At 36.7% G+C, this 24,274-nt stretch overlaps 3 protein-coding genes across 6 annotated transcripts; 1 reads left to right on the plus strand and 2 right to left on the minus strand.

The window, feature by feature from the left end:
* The first annotated feature begins 579 nt into the window (after positions 1–579).
* On the plus strand, positions 580–2,403 carry LOC120635163 (zinc finger protein 845-like). Its single transcript, XM_039906098.1, has one exon. It carries the CDS (start codon positions 580–582, stop codon positions 2,401–2,403), a length of 1,824 nt encoding a protein of 607 aa, XP_039762032.1.
* Positions 2,404–9,207: 6,804 nt separating this feature from the next.
* Positions 9,208–16,104, minus strand: LOC120635432 (gastrula zinc finger protein XlCGF26.1-like). Of its 4 annotated transcripts, XM_039906456.1 has the most exons (5): positions 15,887–16,104; positions 13,374–13,521; positions 12,137–12,268; positions 11,594–11,746; positions 9,208–11,162 (listed from the first exon to the last, which is right to left on the minus strand). In XM_039906456.1, the coding sequence occupies exons 1-5, from the start codon at positions 16,031–16,033 to the stop codon at positions 10,021–10,023; spliced, it is 1,722 nt and encodes a 573-aa protein (XP_039762390.1). In that variant the 5' UTR covers positions 16,034–16,104; the 3' UTR covers positions 9,208–10,020. The 4 variants fall into 4 exon arrangements, with proteins under 4 accessions (XP_039762390.1, XP_039762393.1, XP_039762392.1 ...); XM_039906459.1 differs by lacking the exons at positions 13,374–13,521; positions 15,887–16,104 and adding an exon at positions 13,161–13,214; XM_039906458.1 differs by lacking the exons at positions 13,374–13,521; positions 15,887–16,104 and adding an exon at positions 13,117–13,177.
* Positions 16,105–17,920: 1,816 nt separating this feature from the next.
* LOC120635479 (zinc finger protein 37 homolog) lies at positions 17,921–24,247 on the minus strand. The gene is made up of 4 exons (XM_039906503.1): positions 24,024–24,247; positions 23,241–23,385; positions 21,005–21,139; positions 17,921–19,466 (listed from the first exon to the last, which is right to left on the minus strand). The coding sequence occupies exons 1-4, from the start codon at positions 24,168–24,170 to the stop codon at positions 18,352–18,354; spliced, it is 1,542 nt and encodes a 513-aa protein (XP_039762437.1). The 5' UTR covers positions 24,171–24,247; the 3' UTR covers positions 17,921–18,351.
* Positions 24,248–24,274: the final 27 nt, after the last annotated feature.

A 24,274-nucleotide genomic window follows, 5' to 3' on the forward strand; every position in this document is an offset into this window, starting at 1 on the left:
GAATGGTTGTATCTATCCACGGCTTATAAATTTTATAGGAAAGAGAATTTGGAGTCCCACAAGGTAGTTTTCTCGGACCTGTACCCTTATTAATGTACACGTCAGCTCCCATGAATAAATTGGCAATTGTATTTACGGATGTAACTGGTTATATGCACGCTTGAAATAAAGAGAAACAGATAATATAATTTCTTAGCTCAAAACGATGTCATTAAAACATTTTGTTAGTTAGGCAAAGTTAACTCTTATAGGTTACTGTCTAGTGGGAGGCTTTGGCCGTGGCTAGTTACCACCCTACCAACTAAGACGTGTCGCTAAGCGTTTTAGAGGTCCGGTGCGACGTCGCGTAGAAACCGATTAGGGGTATAACTACCAAACTCCCTAACAGGTTGGCCCGCTTACATCTGAGACTGCATCATCACTTACCACCAGGTGAGATTGCAGTCAAGGGCTAACTTGTAGAGAAATAAAAAAATATACTAGATGGATAAACCTAAGAATAAAGTTAAGAAAGATTATTTAACTTAAACAAATAACTTATTTTCAGATGAAGGAGTCCTCACTGGCACAAGTCACACAATGGAAGATAATAATTCTAATCAAAATAAAACCATTACGTCAGAAATGGAAAAACACAAAAACAATATCATAGTCATATTACAAAACACGAATGCAACACCTTTCCAAAGACACAGTGATATTGCATTTGCTTGTTGCTTTTGCAAGAACCAGTACTTAAATCCAAAAGAGTTGAAAGCACACACACTCAATGACCATAATGAAAGTGAAATTAAAGAAATTTGTAAAAGAAAAAATTTGCGGTACTATCTAATGAAGTTGGATGTAACAGACTTAGTTTGCAACATCTGTAATGAAGGAATAAGTACCCCCCAAGGATTGTTTGAGCACCTGGAGGGTCATGGCAAAAAGATATACACGGATATGGGCAGCAGAATTATACCATTCAGATTCAATACCGAAAAACATGAATGTGCGATTTGCTCAGAGGTTTTTTGCAAATTTAAAAATTTACGCGAACATCTGAATATCCACTTCAAAAATTATGTTTGTAAATTCTGCGACACTGGTTTTATTACTTTGGGATTGCTAGCTTCGCATGAAGCAAGCCATAATTTTGGTACGTTCCAGTGTGATTATTGCGATAAAAGATTCTATACGTGCAAGAGCAAAAAGATACACGAGAGATTATTACATAGAGACAAAATTGAAGAGAAACTAATGACGCAAGACGAAGATAACGACAAAGAAAGCGATAATAAAGCAATAGACCAAGCAAAGGTAGAAGCAGATTCTTCAGCTAATTTAGGAGTTATAAGACTTCACAAGATGGAAAAAGAAAAACATCATGATAATATCCTTGTGGTTTTGGAGAATACAAACGCAACGCCTTTCGGAAAATGTACCGACACCGGATACGACTGCTTATTATGCACACAAAAATTTTTCCACCCTAAAGATTTAAAGGAGCACAAATTAACAACTCATACCACCGATGAATTCTTAAGCCTGTGTAAACAAGAACGTTTACGCTCTTACATTGTAAAACTAGATATAACTGGCTTATTATGCAAAATTTGTAATAATCGAGTCGAATCTTGGGACAATTTGTTCGAGCATTTGGAGAATCACGGCAAATTTATCCACAGGGATATAAACAACCACATAATACCATTCGTATTCGATAGCGATAACCCATTGCAAGTCTGTGCCATTTGCGCGATCGCCTTCCACAAGGTCAAACTTCTCCGTGAGCATATGAATACTCATTTCCCCAACTACATTTGCGATGTCTGCAACGCTGCTTTCATCACAGAAAGGATGCTAAGCGCGCACATACAATGCCATAAAACCGGAGTTTTCAAATGCGGCTTGTGCGAAAAGAGCTTCAAAACTTACAGGAGCAGACGGGCCCACGAATACATGGTCCACGTTAAGTCGAACCACGCAAGCAGATGTGGCTTCTGTAAGAAAACGTTCAAGTCATACGCACATAAGACCGAACACCTAAAAACCGTTCCCGGCGTCATTCTGAACGAACTCAGATGTTCAGTCTGTGACCGGACTTTCAAAAGCCAACCTCTGTTGACTACGCATGTCAAGAGAGATCATTTGATGGAACGCCATTACAAGTGTAACGAATGCGAAAAGACGTTCTTCAATAAAATTTATTTAAAAAGTCACATGGTGACGCACACTGGGATAAGAAATTTTGAATGCGAGGTGTGCAAGAAAACTTTCGCGTGGAGTAAAATTCTGAAGAAACATATGCGTGCTCACATGGACGATCGATCGTTTAAATGCAATCGATGCGAGAAGGCTTTTGTCCAGAAACTCAATTGGCAGAATCATATGCGGAAGAAGCATAACGAGGAAGTTAGTTAAATCGAATATAATAGCGGCAGGCGGGTTAGTAATCGCAGGGCTAGACTCATTGACCTTCAAGATTTTGTATGGCAGGGCCACTTACACTGAATAGATGGAACTACATAATTTATGGTTAACTATATAACACAAATGAATGAAAGATGACATTTAAACATTACAAAAGACATGATATTAATATAGTGTAGTGTAGTGTTGCTCTGTTAATATTGAAATAAAGGTCATTCAATATTCTCAGAGTACCGCAACAATTCACGTAACAATGCGGTGCACCCGTCATGGAAGCCAATTGAGCATTGTTGTCCCAGAGCACGTTGAGAGACGCCATGCTTCGTGTTCGTGCAACAGTGTTACAAGAAGGGACCACAAACAATTTTTTTTTTCGGTGAAGGAATATTCTCGTCTTTTGGGGCACTTATAAAACACAGTTAGTTTTTTAGATCTGGAGCAACGACGTCTCCTCGCAAGATTTTGCACATTATTTTTAGTTGTTCGCAAGTCCTTCTGACCTCCATATATCATATTCTATTTTTCAATTAGATTTAAGTTACAAAGAGTAGAGTCAAAGCAATTATTATGTTCAAAAACACGAGGGTTTTGCTTTTTAAGGTTTGAGTACCCAAAGGATATAACGCGACCCTTCTACGAACACTCTGCTCTCCGCTTTAACGCTATAGATATTCACAGTAAATTTATAGGTATATTCACTTTGAAAATAAATAGTTCAATTAAAATAAAACAAATGGTAGGCTCAAACTATGGAGGGTAGAGGTAAGGAGAGTCATCTTATATGGGAGAAAAGTTGAAAAAGTGTCCAGTGTATGCGCTAAATAACAGTTCAAAAATCCTCCACAATGGCGCTGGTGGATGCACAGGGTATAGTATGAATGTAGCAATCGTAGATGAATTGAAGTATGCCGAGTTAAAAAATTTAATGTCATTATCAACTAAAGTAGTTAATTATTGAGAATTTCAACAACTTACGTTGTACAAAATATTGTGGTAAATATAACCTTACTTCCTTGTATTCCATACTCCCTTGTTTATTTTTCAAGCCTACTCTAACAATATTTATATTTGGCGCTTCTTTTAAGAGTTACCCTGATGCAAATGTGGCGCCATCCTAATTTAATACATTTTGACGACACTTTTTCATTTACACAGATGACTCTCCTTACCTCTACCCTCCATAGCTCAAACTTAACAAACGTGATTTTTTTTTACCGTTTTTATAGATAACAGAGTCCAAGTCGCACTTGGTCGGGTTTTTTTTAAATACCAGTGCAACTACGCTCTTGACGGCTATTTCATTAAAAATCAAAGTTTTAATCACAAAGTCAGTAAACCTATTTGAGGCCAAAATACATGATATTATTCTGGTATCCGCATCCTTGCGGAGATGTTGCTCTTTCCATCAGACAAATAGTGTGTTGATTTTTTTTAAATTTCAATACAAGTTAGTCAGCTTTAAACCTCAAGTCTGACACTGACGGCGACGTTTAAGCCGCTTGCTATAAAGATATGCTTTGAATTTCTTTGAGGAATAAAGTTCGGAAAGAACCAAAGTAAAGGCGAATCTTAGCTAGCAAGCTGAAGTGGTGGGCTTGTCACGTTTGTCGAATGACCGACGGGCGACTCTAGCCAAGTGTAGGGCGCCCCTGACGAAATGGTGCGACGACTACTGGAAAGTTATATTTATAATATTATGTTATAATAATGTTTATTTCCTAAAAATCTTAAGTCTAAACAATATAGTATCAGGTTTTCTTTTTTTATAAGATCCGTGAAATCTAAAATAATTATTTGCATAGTTGCCGGCGTTCCTTGGATGCAGAAGGCTGGGAGTAGAAAAACTTGGCACTGCATTATAGAGGCATATGTCCATAAGCGGTGATAGCCTAGTTGCTAAGGCTTCGGCTATCCTTTCGTTTAGACTCGAGTTCGAGCCCCGGCACACACAAAATTTTCAATTGAATTGTGTGCTATTATCAAAATTAAGCTTAATTTGCTATACTCCGCGAAAAGCAGTTAAGATTAACAATTATTCATTGTAAAGTCAACATCTCCTGATGATGCTCCGGTTTCAGAGCGAAACGTGCGTAGTGTGTGTATTGCCGAGGATCTGTGTGGTGTGGGGTATAAGGATTGAAGAAATTATAAATTACACCACACAGATTCTCCTGCTTTTCGCGGAGTATAGCAAATTAAGCTTAATTTTGATAATATATCATGGATTTCCGCAAAGTAACGCCTGCTTCTATACAATATTTGAATTGTGTGCGATTTTTTTGAAGTTATACTTCTTTTGGCGCGTTTGTGAAAAATTATGAGAGTAAATTATTACTCACACCGTCACAAAAAACCGACATCAGTTTTTCCAAAAAAGGTTAGATGCACTTTCAATTGTCTAAGTCTGAGGGCGGCAGTCATTCCGGTGATTTATTTGATTAAATCGTACAAAAATCTCAAATTATAATGTTCAGTGAAAATTGGTGGTCTGACAATGAGCTAACTAGATAATGCGTTATAATAAATCTTTGAATATATTTAAAATACGTTTTTTTTCTATTGTTAGTGTAGTTTTTTTCTACTTTAACGTAGAATATGGCGAAAGATGAAATTTTTGAAAAGATTTTTTTTTTTTATAATTTATCTTACTTTACGGCCATGGATTCAAGTCCTTTAAGGCCTTTCAAAATGAAAAGATTTTTTATCTTGTCACGCCAAAGAATTATAACCTCAAAGCGAGTACATAAGTACACACAAGTTATTTTTTTTTTAATTCAAGCAACTTAAATATCTTAGAGCGGTGAAGGAAAACATCGCGAGGAAAGCTGCATGCCTGAGAGTGTATAATGTTGTCCAGCAGTGGATGTATAATGGCTGGTGATGATGATGACAAATTAGCTTGACTGCTATCTCGTGGTAAATGTTGATGCAGTCTAAGATGGAAGCGGGCTAACATAGGAGGGGAGGAGGAGGAAGAGGGTATGTACAGGGTATGCATATGATATAAAATGAAGAAAATCTCCAGTACGAGTTATAAATACTTAAGGGTAGGCTTTTTATAACTCTTACAATGCCTATGCTTAACTTTTATAATGCATATCCTTAAGTTTTTTATAACTCGTACTGTTTGTTTTCTTCATTTTATATAATTTACATACCCTGTGCATACCCTGTATGCACGCCACTGGGTATGGCAGTATATGTTATACCCACGCATGAATTGCGGAAGATCTGTTGGATGCGGACAGTGGCGTGCAGGGTTTTTGACCAGGATATAAATATGGAAGGAAGATGCCATAAAATGGAACATTCGCATTTGTGAGTTTTACAAAAAAAAAAATTGGGGTAGGCATTGCTTTTGTGCCTGTATGAAGTGCACGCTACTGGGTGTGCAGTGTAAGATTGAAGAAAATTTAAATTATACCGTACAGATCTTGGTTCTCGCGGGATATAGGAATTTAAGCTTAATGTTCGTTGTAGGTAGGTGTATAATAGAATTCCGCTAAGTAACGCCAGTTTTTATCCAATATTTGTGTATGAGTACTGCACTAAACCAATCTGTATTTTCTTCTTGCCATAATCCGTCGTGGATAAACTTGTCTTATTCCCTGTTTCCGTCCTTTTGGCAGTTTTTTATCAATTATAAAAAAACCTTTTAATTCATGATGAAAATAATATAGTTTTTATATTTTTTCTTAATTTTAATTAAGTAGGTACATAAACAATTTTTCCTTCGTATGAGGATATAACCTTTGTAAACCTTTTTTTTTTGCTGGCTAAGCTACCCGTTCTGCTAAGGGAATACGAGAAGTTTACCTCCATTTAGTATTAGTAATAGGTATGTTATTAAGATATTAAGTGTAGATTATATATATATATATATATATATATCCAACCATTCACATGCTCAGAGAGTAGATAAAACTGTGGCAGACGCAACATTCTGTCATTGGGTGGGGAAAATGTCTCCTGTCCATATTCGTCGTGCATCACTGCTACGCGCGCAACGAGATAATTATGTCTACAAATACTATTTATTTGACTTATCTCGGAAAAATAGGACGAGAAAATGGTAGACATAATTACCTCTTGCGGTTATCTCTTTCCAACAATCTTATCTTACTGAGTATTTACTTATCAAGACCAGTGTCGCACGATTGTCTTGCTTTAGCAAAAAAAAAAAAAGTGGGTCATAGATATAACAGAGTGGTATCCTAGAGACGGTAAGAGAAAAAAGGGAAGATCATTCCGAAGATGAGAAGAAGACTTAAGAGCGAGAGCAGGACGTCTATGGATAAGGAAAACATGATCGCGAAGCATGGAAGACCTTGGGGAGCCCTATGCTAAAGCAAGACAATAAAAAAAAAATGGAGATAATATTTAATTTTTTTTAATATTTTAAGCACATTATTAACATATAAATAAACATATAACATATGTACAGCGTGTAAATAATACTTCACAGGCTTTTGAGGTACATTATGTACTGTCTCTGAGACTGAACTGTGAAATCGGAAACCTAATAGGTTTTGAGTAAAGTAAAAATTTTTACTGAAATAAATCAGATACAGCCCTAACATCACATGCTAAATTTAATACTGTCACTTTATTAGGTACGCGTCGCATAGCGTAGGTACTATGCGCGTGTCGGTCTTTTATCTTCAATAGGGTTGTCATAAGTAAAAGAATGTTCTGGATTCGTTTGTATGGAAATAAATATGCTTCTTTTAATTTAATATTTTAACAGGGTGCTTCCTTATGAAATATACTTATGTATCCTACAATATTATTTCGTAATTCTGTTACACGTTGTATATATGTTGTCCACCTACGAAGCTTCTATAGTATTTTCTTCTTCGCCTTTGGTTGCCTGGAAGAGATCGCTATATAGCGATAAGGCCGCCAAACTGTACCTTCTAACTTAACTAGTATTTAATAAAACGCAGGTACTTGCGGTAACGTATAACACACTTGTTGCGTAAAGGCCGCTCTAACAGTATATTTAAACAACACAGCGTTTGTGTTTGCCGCACTCGCAGAACGCCGGAAAAACACGCCCAGCGCGTTCGGCCGCATCCTTGTAGGTACATTTATTTTAACACGCCTAGCGTGTTCCATTCGCACACGCGTTACGTAGTTTTAAAACACAAACGTTGTGTTTTAAGCAGCCAACGTGTTAACGCTCTATTTTGTGAATTTTCTTTGTGTGGTGTAGAATAAAACTTTAAAAGTGTATTCATTCATTCATTCATTCACATTCATGTGATCAAATTTTCACAATTTAGCACTTGTAGTATTACAAATTGTATTATTGTCGATTTATAATTAAATAAAAGAAATTAAGATGATTTTATTTTTTATTTATTTCTTTACCTCATTGATTACAGTATAAATAATAGAGTAAGGTGTTTCAAGTTGTTTAACAGTACCCTTAGTTCGGAATTTTGCTCGCGCGCTATCCAGGAGTCGTTTTCGAGTATCGAAACTTCATCACAGTAAAATAAATGTCATTCACAATGTATTAAAGTTCAAATTTGCCTGCAACCCTTCAGCTAGGGGTCTCTACTTGCGACTCTAAAACTAGTTATATTGGCTTGTGTTATGGGTACTTAGATGACTGATGAATATATCATAACAATATTCACCTTAGTACCCATAACACAAGCTACGCTTACTTTGGGGTTAGATGGCGATGTGCGCATTGTCTTAGTATATTTATTATTTATATTAGGCCGATTTTACTGTGACGGTATAGTTTGATAAGAGAAAACGACTCTTAGATTGCGAGCGAGATAACTTGTACTAAGCCTGGCGGTCTGCTTTGAGTTTTATTGAAGTTATACTTCTTTTGGCGCGATGGAGAAAAACGATGAGAGTGAATTTTTACGATGCGCGCGCACACCGACACCTGAATTCTACATCGTAAAGTTAGTTCGCATGAAAATCGATAACTACGTTCAAGTTGTATATTCTAGTATTTATAAATTTAGAACACGTTTTTCGTAACAGTACGAACAGTGTGAATATATTTAAATGAAAACTTTTTGAATAATTTCAATATTTATCGCTAACACTACTGCATTTTAGTTATTTTTTTTCCGTACACCAAAGAAGTATAACTTCTAACGCGTGTACATAAGTAGGTACACACACTCATTTTTTTTTTTAATAATTATTGATTGATGGACCAAGTAGAATGTTTACCTGATGGTAAGTGGACAACCATCGCTAATAAACACAGCAACACTTGAGTGTCGCCCTGTGTCCATCAACCTAAGGCGTAGGTGTTAAGTCTCACACCGGAACACAGCATTGCAATAAGCGGCCAGTAATAACCAAAGTCTCACACCGGAACACAGCATTGCAATAAGCGGCCAGTAATAACCATCCAAGTGTGCCTGTAACTCAGAATTAAGATCATACAGAACCCTCTTCCAGCCATTATTGCGTGCAGTGCAATTTTTCCAAAAACAGTGAAAACGCCCCGCGCACGTCTCACTTCACACCCGCGAATGTTGCTAGCTCACTAACTTTTTCCCATTTACCCATTGTATGGTAAACGTTTAGAACAACCGCCATCTAGCTTAAAAGTAAACGTAGCTTGTGTTATGGGTACTGAGATGACTGATGAATATTTTTATGAATAATAACCATAAAAACTTATAATATACAGATAAACACCCAAACACTGAAAAACATTCATGTTTATCACACAAACATTTTCAAGTTGTGGGAATCGAACCCACGGCTTTAGACCCAGAAAGCAGGGTCGCTGCCCACAGCGCCAATCGGAAGACAAATGACAGGCACTTATGAAGCGTTCATTCATATATATTTTATTTCATTATTTGTAAAAGAGTGATTTTTGGTGCTTCGATTTAGTTTGTGTACAAGGTTTCTGTATGTTCTTGATTCTATGGCCCGTAGGTTACAATAACACCCTACAGACAGGAAAACATCAATGCTTGTTATTAGTTCCCCCGGAAGAGTTTCGTCACAAAAATTTTATAATTTAAAGATCAATGGCAGTAGTTGCCCGGAAGAGTTTCGTCACAAAAAGTTATACTACTTAAAATGTCAATGGCAGTAGTTCCACGGAAGAGTTCCGTCACAAAAAGATCTACTACTTAAAATGTCAATGGCAGTAGTTCCACGGAAGAGTTCCGTCACAAAAAGTTCTACTACTTAAAATGTCAATGGCAGTAGTTCCCCGGAAGAGTTCCGACACAAAAAGTTCTACTACTTAAAATGTCAATGTCAGTAGTTCCCCGGAAGAGTTCCGACACAAAAAGTTCTACTACTTAAAATGTCAATGGCAGTAGTTCCCCGGAAGAGTTCCGACACAAAAAGTTCTACTACTTAAAATGTCAATGGCAGTAGTTCCCCGGAAGAGTTCCGACACAAAAAGTTCTACTACTTAAAATGTCAATGGCAGTAGTTCCACGGAAGAGTTCCGTCACAAAAAGTTCTACTAGGCACTTAAAATGGCAATGGCAAGAGTTCGCCGGAAGAGTTTCGTCTCAAAAAGGTCTACTACTTGAAATGTCAATGGCAGTAGTTCACCGCAAGAGTTCTGTCACAAAAGCTGTATTACTTCAAATGTCGCGATTAGCTTCTCTTATTCATATAATCGATGTGATGTGATTTCATGTGGCCCTTCAGACTGCAGTTCTGCACAAATGCCTGTCCGCACACCACACAGACAAACCTCTTGTCATTATTGTGTATACGCGCATGCTCCTTCAATGTCTTCTTTCTGGCGTAAGACTTCTTGCAAATAACACACACGTAAGTCCTCTCACCGTTGTGTTTAACCATGTGAGCTTTTAGCTCGGTACCGGTGTAGCACTTGTAAGAACACAAACCGCACTCGATGTCTTTGACATCCAAATGGCGGCGTTTCATGTGACAGGACAGAGCGTAGCGGCGTTTGAACAAGGAATCGCACACATTGCACCGATATCTCAATGGTGGGTCCCCATGGGCGTCCACCATGTGTTTGTGGCGGTCGAAATAGTCCGAAAACCTTTCGGGACACTTCGGGCATTTGTTCTTCTTGACCATCTTATGCACAGCGTCGACGTGCGACTTGTATTTGTATTGCGTGTAAAAGGTTTTCTTGCAGACGTCGCACGGGAAGTTTCCGCGTACGTGCGAGTATTTCAGGTGCACTTTCAGACGGTTCTTTGTGACGTAGCCGGCTCCGCATTGGTCGCAAACGTAGTTCCTATAATGGGTGTTCATGTGCCGCTCGATAGCCCCAAATGTCTCGAAATTGAAGCCACAGTTGAAGCACTCGTACTGGTTCAGTTTCGTCAGCTTAAACGGTATAATCCTATCACCGAATTCAGCGTAGAGTTTCTTCTTGTGTATCCGGTTAAGATGTAGCTTCAGTTCGTTTAGATTTGTTATGGTTTGATCGCATATCGTGCATTTTATCTCTGTTATGTGGACGTAGACCACTAAACTCTCCGCGGGTATCTTGTCGAGTATTTTCTTGATGTTTCTTCTGCATTTCTCGTGCATTTGATGGTCGTGCAGTTGGTCGAAGCTGTCGCAAATCCGACTGCAGTAGAAGCATGGATATCCAGCTCGCCTCTTTGTCTTGAAAGCTGTTAGGTTTGAATGCTCTAGAATCGTTGACACGTTGACAACGTGAGCCACTTTCTCTGTTATGTATATTTTGGATGGTTCACTTTTGGGTGCTGGTTCTATTAAAGATTTTATTGAATGCGCTGTTATTACTTTATCTGTGAATAGATAATTATTTTTTTAAAAAAACTCCAAAACTCAAAGTTTAAAAATTGTTTATGAAATTGTGTTTGTTACTGTATTATTATGTAATTAAAGTACTGGCGACTGATATATGTTACTCTCTAAAATTCATAACGAAAAATTTGGTGCAAGTTACGCCTAATAACTTAAAGTGTTCTTTAGGAAGATAAGAATTCTCATTTTGACTGCGAGATAGATTTTCAAGATTAAATATTTAAACCAGAAAAATATTTTAAAGGGTGCCTCCAAGGAGATCTTTCAGGACCAAACATATTCATAATATATGATACTGACTCAAATAACGTTTAGAAAGAAGCGAATGCTATTTTTAACTTATAATAATAACCTAAATGATATTTTAGTTAAAATATAGAAGAATATAGTCGTAATGGAGTATTAGCTTTACCTTTCAAAATTTCCAGTTCCTTGAAAAATTGATTATTTCTCAGCGTCTGTTTGGTGGGTAATGGTTTTAAAATATCGGGCGAAAATCGCCCCAGCAGCTCCGCTTCTCCCTCGACTATATCATCTTCACTTTCTGACAAAGTCTCAAATATATCTAAAAAATAAAACCATGTGTTGAAACCTACATGGTTATGTAATTACATTTGTTAACATAAAATTAAAGCTAGGAGGGTTCCAAACACGCCCTTATCTTGGAAGGACCCACAACCAACAAAGCCAGTTATTTTTTTATTATCACCATCCCATAGTTAATTAATATTAAGACAGAAAAATGGTTGTTAAATTGTAAAACGATGTTGGAAAAGAGCAACTGCTGAGTTTCTTGCCGGCTTCTTCTCTTTAGAATCTGCCTTCCAAACCGGCGTTGGAGTCACTACAAATTACAAACCGATATACTTTCTAAGTGTTTATATTACCTACTCGCAATATATTATTATTTTTTTTTTTTATATTTTCGTTTTATTTTAAATAGCTCGTGAATTACCGTATTCATCTGTGCTTTTATCATCAGTGCACATATCATTTGGTTCATCTTTAACTTCAAAGTTGTTTTCTGCAAGATCGTTTTCATCAAATTCTTCTTTTACATGTACATCCATATCACGTGCTTCTCCCACTGCAAGTAATATAATAATTTAGACGCAAAAGAATCTCTTTTAAGGTAGTAATATTATGAAAGTGTGTCAAATGTCTTGTTTGATAGAACACAATATAATAAATTTAATTTCGAATTTTCGTAAAGCCTTATTGGCTGTTCGTCCGGGAAGGTCGAAGGTACTATCGTCATTGTTATTTCTGCCCCTAAGACGCATTGTTGCAATGTTGTGTTCCGGTCTGAAGGGCATGGTTGCCGGTGGATGAGGCTTAACCTACGACTCAGGTTTATGGACACAACGCGGCACGTTCCAGGACGCGTTCCTGCGAATCGTTGCCCTATTTATAGGGGAACAGAATATATAATAGAATAATAAAAAATAATTTTATTGCACATAGAAAGGCAGTAGACAACCGCAATACACTAATATTATATAGCTGAATAAATCGTTTGGTTGAACGCACTAGTATCAGGAATAATAAATAAACAGTCAGACACTGAAAAACATAAATGTTCATCACACAATCATTTTTCCAGCTATGTGAATCGAACCCACGGCCTTGAACAAAGAAAGCAGAGTCACTGCCCACTGCGACAGTCGGCCGTCTAAGGCATACCACTAAAAGTTTGTTTGCTTGTTTTAATTCTTCAATACACTGTTAAAAAGTAAATTACATAGGCGGAATTTAATCCCAGCTAGGACAGGCAGGAGACCAAAATTATATCCCTCGATTATATCCCCTGCCAGGGGATATACATTATGCATTATTTGGATATAACTTCCACTTGTGCGTCAGTGCTCTGAGAGTTGATATAAAGCTGTGTGAGAAGAAAATTGATCAAGCTTTTCCCTGGGAAATAATTGTCACCTGCTCACGGTAGGCGTGCTGGAGGCATTTTCTACCAGTCTAACCTTTCGTAATGCGGACGAGATTTTAATAATTGTGCGTAGAAAACTGAAGAGATGTGAGATTTAAAGATCTATAAAAAAAGAAAAATATCTATGAAACGTAATCTTTATAATTTTTATTAGTGTTTCCACAATATTGGTATTATCAATTTCATTAATTCAAAATGCACACAAATATTTATTTTTTGTGAATGTAAAAGGATTGCGTCAGCTTACTGTTGACAAATAACGTCTCTTTTTCGTCCAGCGTGTTCGTCAGTTGTTTCTCAGACGCCACAACCATCGTACGGAAGCTGCACGCGTCATGTAAACTCTGCACGCAACCGGTGCATATGAGGGAATTTCTGGGTGAATTTATGCATATCTGAAAGATAACAAAAAGTAAGCCAAACAGTGGTTTCACCGAATAACCGAATTTATAATATTATTCTATGTTCGGTATAAGACAATTGCAACTGATATGCGCGACATACAGAACTCGCATAAAAGACATTTTCAACTCGCATGCGAGACATAAAAAACTCGCATGAATGAGACTTTCAACTCGCATGCGAGACATAAAAGACATCAGAATCTTACATCCGGGACATACGAAACTCGCATATAAGGCACTTGCAACTGATAAGCGAGACGTATAGAACTCGCACAAAGGACACTTTAACTCGTGTGCGCGACATACAGAACTCGCACAAAGGACATTTTCAACTCGCATGCAAGCCAAACAAGACTAGCATAAAAGAAACCTGAATCTCACATGCTGGACATACGAAACTCGCATCTAAGACACTTGTAACTGACATGCGAGGCGTACAGAACTCGCAAAAAAAACACTTTCAACTCGCATGCGAGACATACAAGACTAGCATAAAATCAACCAGCATACGGTATGCTAGACATAAAGCATTCATACATACCAAACTCACATAAAAGACACATGCAACTCACATACGTGACATACAGAACTTGCATAAAAGCATTATAGACAGTTTCGACTCACTTAGAGTACTCTTCCAATTTGCATGAGATACATAATGCAACTCACATACAAAACATACCAAACTCGCATAATATACACTTGCAACTCATATGCAAGACATAAAAAACTTGTATAAAGGACACTTTCAATAGACATGAGAGATGGTCTGGTCTGCATAGGAAACCTGTGACTCACTCTCTGGGCAAATTTGAATAAGGAAAATTGTAAACAAATCAATATCCTAGAGCATAAAGATGTTACTGAAAATACTGAATATCCTACCAATTTTTTTCTCACGACTTTTACATTATTTTACTTTTACATATACAATTTTAATGACTAGTTACGAACCTCCAAGGTAATGACTCTAGGATAAGAGGATGACTAAGTTTTCGATACACTACAGAGTACATTTTGTTTAATGCTTCAATTTATCACATGCGAAAGGTGCAGAAGTCATTTGTGGGACTGAGTATATGCTTTTATAACATGATTCCTAAAGTAATTTTGGACCTACCAATGCATAAATTTAAAGAATGTGTGAAAACACATTTGTTCACGAGGTTACTATACAATTGATGAATTTCTTAATGACAAGGTTGCTTGGAAGCACCCGGCTCCGCTTTCATCTCTAGCAAGAGAGAAAAATTAATTTTAAAATGTAAAATGTAAATTGGTGATATTGGAAAAGAGCAACTGCTGAGTTTCTTGCTGGCTTCTTCTCGGTAGAATCTGCCTTCCGAACCGGTGGTAGTCACTACACACAGACTTGAAGTTTCAAAAGTGCTTATATTAGGCCTACTTGAAATAAATGAATTATGATGATTATATCAAGCTAATGATTATTATTGGGACAGACTGCTTTACACATTAAGTCAAATATTCTAACCACAACAATTGTTTTAGTGGCAGTAGAGGTTTTTGCGACGGAACTCCTTCTGGGAAGTACGCCATGGCTATTACTGCTGGCAAGCAGCATTGTTGCAATGCTGTGTTCCAGTTAGAAGGGTGTGGTTGCTGGTGTAATTGCAGGCACATGGGGTGTAACACCTATGCCTTAGGTTGATGGACACAGGGACGGCTCATTGCAGGATGTGCTCCTTACATGCCCCGTGAAGTGTTGCTCTGTCTGTTGTTTTGTCAATTATTCATCATGATATCATTATCAACCCATTACCAGCCCACTCCAGGGCACCGGTCACCTCCCACAATGAGGAGGGGTTAAGGCTGTAGTACACCACGCTGGACCAGTGTGGATTGGTGGACTCCACACTCATTTGAGAACATTATATGTCATTATAGAACTTTCCACACGATTTTTTCCTTCACCGTTGAAGCAAGTGATATTTTAATTACTTAAAAAAAGCACTCTGCAGCAACTACTTAACTCAGAAAAGTGGGAGGTGCTTTCAAACTCGACCCCCGAAAATGAAGTCGAGCTCCTACCCGCTTTCAACCTACAAATCACAAAATAAGCAATCAAGGAGAAAATAATTGTCGAATATTTCAAGCATAGAATCCTTGAAATATTTGACATTGCTACTGATTAAGCTATCCGCCAGCGCACACTAGAGCTGCGTGAAGGATCCAAATTATACATTCCTTTCATATTACAGAAGAGTCTTGTACTTGGGACTTTAGCCAATAGTTTGAGGAGAGGACCTAAGTATTTTATTCGTTTGGTATGACAGAAGTTTCCTGTGTCTGGGAGAAGAAAACACTAGTTTATAACGCCATTTACGGGTTTACTTACATATAAATTAAAACATTCCTGAAACAACTCGTGATAAACTTCGCGAACACCATTCGAATTGTATTCTTTCATTATGTCTCTATGCTTGCCGTTAGATAAACAAAACCTGCATTTACCATCGTAAGCATTAGTTATATTATTTGCCATTTTAATTTACAATCGTTATTTCGTATGTTCATGAAAACATTTGTGTAATTTGTTTTGATTTTTTACTGTGTTTTCTGTTTTGTTTTTTTTTTTTGGCATGCACAGATTAATGATGTTTTTGACGTAGAAGACATTTTTTTTTGGCTTTAGGTTTTAGTCTTTTTAAATTAATGATTATAATTGATAATCGGTCGAATCGATGCTATTAATCGGACAAGGCGAATAACCTAGTGTAAACACTAAGCCCTTTAACACTAACACCTTTTTGCCTAAGTTAATGAATAATATATTAGTAGCGCCAGCTATTAGACAATAGATGAACTTCAATCTCTCGAATAATAATTTATTGTCTAACGTAATAACGTCTTATATATACGCCGGCTGCACGCAAGAAAAAGCATGACACGTTACGCCTGAGCCGATCGTGCAGGCGAGAGTGTGGAACGAGCCATAGATAAGCACGATCGGCCTAAGCGTTCGGTGTCTTGTCACGCATCTATCGTGCAACCAATTTTTCTGCCTATATTTCTGCTTATATTTCTGCCAATTTTACTGCACACACAGTCGCTTAGACCACAGGGGCGCCTCCAGCGAAAAATTATTTTGATACACTTACACAACATATTCGTTGTATTGGAGTATCGATAAGTAAGTCGGTACAATAGGCGCAGTGTGCCTTTTAAATAACAAATTATAAAAATAAAATTCATTCATGATGATACGTGATAAAAGAGACGCTTTATAGGTTTCGTTCACCGGCGCGGCCCTGGATGTTGCATATGGGAACACTGTTGATAAAGTTTAAAATATAAGTAAAAGGACATAGCCCCACGGCTAATTCTAGCAATTCAAAGGGGCAATAGCGCCAGCATTTTGGGAACCATGCCCGTAAGTGGACAGTTAGACGGCTTATATTTATTGTAAATATTATATTTAGTTTGTAATTATTATTTCCCTAGAAAAATATATTTTTCGTTGGTTCATTAATTATTAAATAAATTATATGCAATATTCTCAGAATATAAACTAACATTAACATTATATATAATTCCAATTTCCCAATACTCAATTTTTTTTTATGAGAAGTAAAAATAATACAAGAGTATTTAAATATAAATGGTTTAATAAAATTTTACCTACTTAAATATCACTTATAAAATAGCTGTACATAAAAACTATAACTCTTTTATCTCTAAGACTAGAAAGCACAAATAAATAAATAAATCCTAAGTCAAATGCTTGTAATCGATATTTAATCTCATTACCATTTCTCTCTTAAAGTCAGAGCCATCTAGTATCGAGTAGTGGCATAACTTGCATGTAATCATTTTTGAGTATAATCTAGCTCAAATACCACAATTGTAATTCAAAAAAAGAGATGATATTTTTTTAATTGATTCCAATTCAATGGTCCAAGAAATATTCCTTGCGCCATCTTTATCGGTAAGATAATGTGCATGGTTATAGATAGACCGTAGTGTACAAACTACTTCGGTATATAATATCGATTTTTTTGTAATCTTTCGACGATCTTCCTGGCGCAGCGGTAAAGACGTGCCGCTAAGCGATTTAGCGTTCCGGTACGATGCCCAGTAGAAACCGAATAGGAGGGTTTAATATAACTTCCATACCCCTATCAGGTTAGCCCATTATCTTAGATAATCACTTATAGTAGAATTAAAAAAAATGTTAGACCATAATCCGAACTCCCGGTACTATACAAAAAAACGTGTGCGTACTTATGTACACGCGTTAGAGGTTACACTTCTTTGGCGTGACAAGATAAAAATCTTTTCAAAAAATTTTTCCTAAGCCTTATTCAACGTTTGTAGAGAAAACGACACTAATAATAGAAAAAAGGTATTTAATACATTGAGAGTTTTATTATAACGCATTATCTAGTTATCTCGTTAACGGAAAATTTGAGATTTTTGTACAATTGAATCAATTAGATCACCGGAATGGTCCCGCTGATTTTGAGAATTGAAAGTGTACACTGTCACTTTTTTTGAAAACTAAAATGACGACTAGAGCTAACTTCAGGGCGTAGTATTTTTTGCGACTGTGTGCGCGCGCACCGTAAAGAGTGAGCTGCCGGACTATATACCCCTCTCACTCGGTTTCGCGACTACCTTCATGCTGTTAAAATCGTGTTACCATGTGCGCGCGCATTATCATTACATCGTATAATTTCACTCGCATGATTTTTTCCTAAAGTATAACCTCAAAAATATTTTTGCAGGTTTGCTCAATTTTGTTAAACCGCAAAGCATAGTAATGTAATAAATATTTAATAAGTAGTAAATTAAACTATAACTTTATTGCATATGAAATTCAGGATGGTGCGTTTTTATATGACCTTTCAAACTGCAATTCTGTACAAAAGTCTGCCCGCACACCTTGCATGCATAGCGTCTATCATTATTATGTATCCGCATATGCTCGAGCAGCGTTCTCTTTCTCGCATATGATTTTTTACAAACAGAGCACTCGTATATCCGCTCCCCGTTATGTTTTATCATGTGAATTTTTAATGCAGCTTTTGTGAAACATGTGTACGAGCACATCTCGCATTGATAATCCCTTTGCTCCAAATGGTACCTTTTCATATGCATGGACACTCTGGTTTTCCTGTCAAATATCTTGTCGCATACATTGCATTTATACTCGAGCTTGGCCACACCATGTGCATCTTCCATATGCTTCTGTCGTTGAAAATATTCTGTAAAGCGTTCATCGCACTTCGTACACTTGTGCCTTTTAACCATTCTGTGAACATTGTCAATGTGGTATTTCAGCTTTAAGGGGGTGGTGTAGATTTTCTTGCATGTCTCACATTGGTAGCTGCCCTCGTTATGCTGTTGGGAATGTTTCTTGAAACGACTTTTGGTCACAAAACCTGTACCGCATTCCTTGCACACATAATTCCTGAAATGAACGTTCATATGGCGGTCCATCGCACCGAACGTTTCAAACACACATTTACAAATTTGACATTCGAAAACGTTTGTTGTCAATTTAAAAGGGACAACTCTGTCGGGGTAATCTTGAATTTTCTTGTTGTGTTTTTTGGTCAAATGTGATTTAAGCTCCGTCAAATTTGGAATTTCTTCATTGCATAATGTACATTTTAAGTCTGTGATATCAACATAGACTATAAATGCCTCAGCTCCTTGTGTATATAATACAGTCTTGAGTTCAGTTTTCGTATGCTTTTGTTGATGTACCCTCATTTTTGATAAATCTTGGAATACCATTGTGCAGTAGAAACATGGGAAACCCTTCTGGTATTTGGGTTTGAACGGAGTGACGTTTGAGTTCTCTATGATGACTGTACTATTGTGAATGTATGCTAGTTTCTCTAACCTATTTTTTTTTTTTATTTGGCATGATGTCGGTAGTGCTTTGGAGTCTGTGGATTCTTCTAGTATATCTGTGGACAATAAAAGAATTATTTTCAAATTTAAATTGGAAAGGTACTGGAAAGGTTTCTACATTGACTACAACTATATATATGGCTAATTTTTTGAATATAATAGAAAAAAAATTTAAAATGTGCTGTGTATGGTAAATAAAAAAAAAAAATGTACCTATGGTAAATGTTCAGGTCCATACAAGAACTTTTTGGACTTATTTAAAACAGTTCTATTTCAAGTAGGCTTTTTTAAGTATATACTACTTAAACAATACAGTATAAACGCTTGCCTGCAATCACACCTGATAGTAAGTGATGATGCAGCCGAAAGTGGAGCACGCTTGCCAGGAAGATGCCTATTCACCCTTAATTTGAAGGTACTCATATTGTAGGTACTGGAGAAAACTAGAAGGGCATTCTAGATTCTTGCGGTGCCAATCAGAAATGAAGATGGTAAAGAGATGAGGGGGGAACCAGATTAAACATTTCTTGAGCAAACTCTCCGAAAAATATCTTAAGAATACCGAAAAGAATGCAACCTTGCGACGATGCTCCACATTCTGCAATTTTTTTATTCAAATAAAAATAAAACTGAAAGGGCGTTAAATGTGACAGAGTGACGTTAAATATTTTTATGGGATATACTGGTTTGATTAAAAAAAATCATAATAATCATATTTACTGCTAAGGAAAGTTTCATACACACATGATCACAGAATTAAAAACATACAGAACCCTCATTCAGCCATTATTGTATGCAGTGCATTGTGTCCAACACCTTTAAACCCCGCCCACCCTCAGAATGTTGCTAGCTCACAAACTTTTTCCTATTTTATGGTAAACATTTAGAACATTAGAAGTAAAATAATTATGTACTGTCAATTGCTAAATTGTATGAAGTGTCTAACCATCTGTTCGTGAAACACTACTAAAGTGGGCAGTGGATAAGAGGATATGCACAGGGTATGCAGATGATATAAAATGAAGAAAATCTTTACTACGAGTTATATAATAGTTTTTAAACGACAATGTGAGATGGTGATAACGAAAAAAACTAACAACCGGCTAAGTTTGTTGTGGGCTTCTTTTTAGACCAGGGCGCGTTTGGAACCCTCGTAGCTTTAGTTTAAAAGTTGACGAATTTATTTATCGCCATCAACTCACTCCTATGTCATATTTTACATGTAATGTACGCATCAAAAGTGCCATCTATGTGCCTATTTTTGAATAAAGAAATATTTGACTTTTTATTTGACTCTTACAATGCCTATCCTTAAGTTTTTTATAACTCGTACAAGAGATTTTCTTTATTTTATGTCATCTGCATACCCTTTGCATACCCTCTATGCACGCCACTGAAAGTGGGTGATGAACGTTTAGAACATTAGAGTTAGACTAATTACTGTCAATTGCTAAATGGTATTCAGTGACTAGCCATCTGTTCGTAAAACACTACTAAAGTGGAGTGGTTTTTGATGCTTCAATATTAGTCGTTTACACGGGTTCTGTTTGTTCCAAATTCTGTGCAGAGGATAGTATAATAAATTCATAATTACCACGGTCTTCCTCTTCTGACATAGAGTCGTCTTCAAAGTTCCTATCACTCTCTAAATTGTTAGATTCAGTATTGAAGTCCTTTTGTTCAAATTTTATCTCCACTTCGAGCAATGACGATGAGGGGTTTGTGGATTCTGTAAAAATGAAACACTAGTTTTTACACATTTTTATATGCTTTTCAAATGTATAAAATTGATAATTCCTCCAAACGTGTCTCATTGTAATATGGACCTGGAAAACGTAGATCGAAACTGCAACGTTTCCTACTAGATGGCGCTACAGTCGCTATAAGACTGATGTGAAAGGCATATACTAATTTCGGCATCGATGGTAGGAGAGCCGTAGCTTAATTGGAAAAAAGCGCTCAGGCCGCGATTGCCAGAGAGTAGCGGGTTCAAATCCTGTAGGTTCCGAAAATTTTTATATGCTTTTTAAATTTATAAAATGAAAAACTGTTCTAAACACGGTCTTATCCTCCAACACCTTACATACAGTGGCGTGTACAGGAATTTTCACCAGGGTAAGCATTAAGAAGTAAAACAGAATGCTCCTCCGTTGCCAGTTATATGAAAATGTTAGGGTATGCATTGCTTTTGTGCATGTATGAAGTGCACGCCACTGCTTACATATCAAGTGCCAAAAGTGCCAAGTAGAACTATGTAATTGGAACCCTCGTAGCTTTAGGTTTAAGTTGGCGAACAAAGTTGTCACCATCCCCTTACAATTATGTAAACATATGTACGAACGCTTCATAAATGCCTGCGATAGGCCTACATGAATAAAGAAATTTTGAATTGAATTCTAATTTAATCTATATATATAAAAATGAAATGCTGTTCGTTAGTCTCACTAAAACTCGAGAACGGCTGGGCCGATATGGCTAATATAGGTCTTGAAATATTCGTGGATGTCCAGGGAAGGTTGACCGGTGAGAAAAATACTCAAAACGAAACCAATATTCTGTATGTTTGTCACCAAATTCCTTTTACGCAGCTGGACCGATTTTGATGAAATTTTTTGTGTGTATTTCAGTAGGTGCCTGGATGAATTGAAAATAAAATTTGACCGGGTAGGTGGCGCTGCTTTACCGGGCAGGGTGACTTCTGCCGGTTCCGCTAGTCTTATCCCTACTAATATTATAAATGTCAATGTAAGTTTGTTTGTTACGCTTTCACGCAATAGCTACTTAACCGATCATCATGAAACTTTGTACGCATATTCTTGGAAGTGTTAGAAGTAATAAAGGATACATTTTATTCCGACATTAAGCTCGGTTCCTTTGGGAGAGGGGATGAAAGTATTTGACGATTTTACACCATAACTCCGACAAATTATAACCGATTTAAATAATTATTTTTGTACTATTGAGGTTATAATATGTGTTTAATTTTGCCCAAACTTTGTGTTGATCTGATGAATGTGGTTGGAGATAGAGGACAGAACTCCTCAGCGGAAACCAGAAAACCCTAATTTAAGGCTTAGCGATACTGAATACATTAAATTTTTTTAGAACTACAACCAAATTGAATGCCACACCAAAAACAAAATCAAACGCAGACGAAGTCGCGGGCAACAGCTAGTAACATAATAAAGCCTTCTGGAGTTCTTTTGTTAGTAGACTAGATAAGTCCCCGATAAATAATTTATAACAGTGAGCCTGACGTCCAAAGAGCCTGGACGAGTTGCTAGTTGACGGCCGATCGGCACTGTGGTCAGTTACCCTGCTTTCTGAGTCCAAGGCCGTGGGTTCGAAAATGTTTGTGTGATGAACATGAATGTTTATCAGTGTCTGGGTGTTTATATTTTTGCTATAAATATTTATTTATTTTATTCATAAAAATGTTCATCGGTCACCTTATTACCCATAACACAAGCTACGCTTACTTTGGGGCTAGATGGCGATATGTGTATTGTCGTAGTATATTTATTTATTAAAATTATCCCTAGTAATATTATGAATGTAAGTTTGTTACGCTTTCACACGAAAACTACTAAACCGATCTTCATGAAACTTTTTATAGATATATTATCTTGGAGGTATTAGAAATAACATAGTATACTCTTTATTGAAAAAAAAATTATGTAAGATAAAAAAAAATTGTGAAAAAATCTCATATATGACTATAGGTGTAGACTGTGAAGCAGTATGCTGCCTCCCAAAATTAAGCGGGCGAAGCTGCGGGCACACCTAGTTAAAAAATAAAAAAAGTAAACGCCATTAAAAAATAATCTTACCAATAACAGCTTCTTCATGTTTCACGTTACAGTTTGACAAGCTCCGTTCAGCATCCATCACCATTTTCTTGAAGCTGGTCGCATCTCTCAACCTCAGAACGCAGGACGTGCATATGAGGTTGTTGTTATTCATCTTTGTGCATAACTATAATATAAATGCGTCATCATCAATAAAAGCGGTGATAGCATAACCTTTCGGGGGGCAGAGTTAAAATCCCAGCACGCACCTCTAACTTTTCAAAGTTATGTGCGTTTTAAGTAATAAAAATATAATTTGCTGTGAAAAAAACCTGCATCCTAGCTCCTACCCCATTGGGTAGAAGCTCAACTCGGAGCGCAGTCACTATCACAGAAATTGCTATTAATTATTAGGTTCACAAATAAAACAGTGAAATACAAGGAAATACATGATTTAAGTGTTTTCATAAATTCGACTGTCAAAACCCAACGTCGTTAATTAGAGGATACAAGTATTTGCCAGGATGTGATAAACTTAAAATGCATCAGCCAGATAATTTTGGTTATATGGGTGTCAATAAAAAAATACTTTTTCTGTAAAAAAAATCGTGCGATTTGTTAAGTTAAGCTTAGGTAAACCAGCTTAGCAATTACCCTTTCACGCAGCAACGGAATGCGGGTTCAAAGGGATTTTTTGCTATAGCTTTAAAGAACCGGCGCGGTGACTTTGTATCTCGGAAAAATAAAGTTAGTTATCGATAAAAAGCTTCACACACCTACGAACTCTTTCATTTTGTTTCTAAAGAAAATCAAATTAATACTTACGAATACATTGAAGCACTCCAGAAATATTTTATAGTACACTTCTCGGATGCCGTTAAACTCGTACTCTTTCATCAGATCCCGATGGTTACCCATCGTAAAGCAACACCTGCATTCACCATATTTCATTTTATCATCGTTTTCATTCATCGCTGTTTAAAAATTGATGCGATTTTTTATTCGGGTCTGTGTAAAATTGCAAAACAAAAACAAAAATTGACAACCTAGGTACCGTCCAACCTACTTATTTTTGA

This window comes from Pararge aegeria, chromosome 26, assembly GCF_905163445.1.
Source record: "Pararge aegeria chromosome 26, ilParAegt1.1, whole genome shotgun sequence".
Lineage (NCBI taxonomy): Eukaryota > Metazoa > Arthropoda > Insecta > Lepidoptera > Nymphalidae > Pararge > Pararge aegeria.

What these genes read in the sequence shown, in the direction of transcription:
- LOC120635163 (XM_039906098.1), top strand. Translation starts at nt 580, where the DNA reads ATGGAAGATAATAATTCTAATCAAAATAAAACCATTACGTCAGAAATG.
- LOC120635432 (XM_039906456.1), bottom strand. Translation starts at nt 16,033, where the DNA reads ATGGCAAATAATATAACTAATGCTTACGATGGTAAATGCAGGTTTTGT. An exon ending in AGGAATGTTTTAATTTATAT is followed by an intron (nt 13,522 to 15,886) that starts GTAAGTAAACCC and finishes GTTATCTTTCAG; the next exon opens with ATATGCATAAATTCACCCAG. An exon ending in GGAACTGGAAATTTTGAAAG is followed by an intron (nt 11,163 to 11,593) that starts GTAAAGCTAATA and finishes ATCTATTCACAG; the next exon opens with ATAAAGTAATAACAGCGCAT.
- LOC120635479 (XM_039906503.1), bottom strand. Translation starts at nt 24,170, where the DNA reads ATGAATGAAAACGATGATAAAATGAAATATGGTGAATGCAGGTGTTGC. An exon ending in TGGAGTGCTTCAATGTATTC is followed by an intron (nt 23,386 to 24,023) that starts GTAAGTATTAAT and finishes TTTATATTATAG; the next exon opens with TTATGCACAAAGATGAATAA. An exon ending in ACATGAAGAAGCTGTTATTG is followed by an intron (nt 21,140 to 23,240) that starts GTAAGATTATTT and finishes TCATTTTTACAG; the next exon opens with AATCCACAAACCCCTCATCG.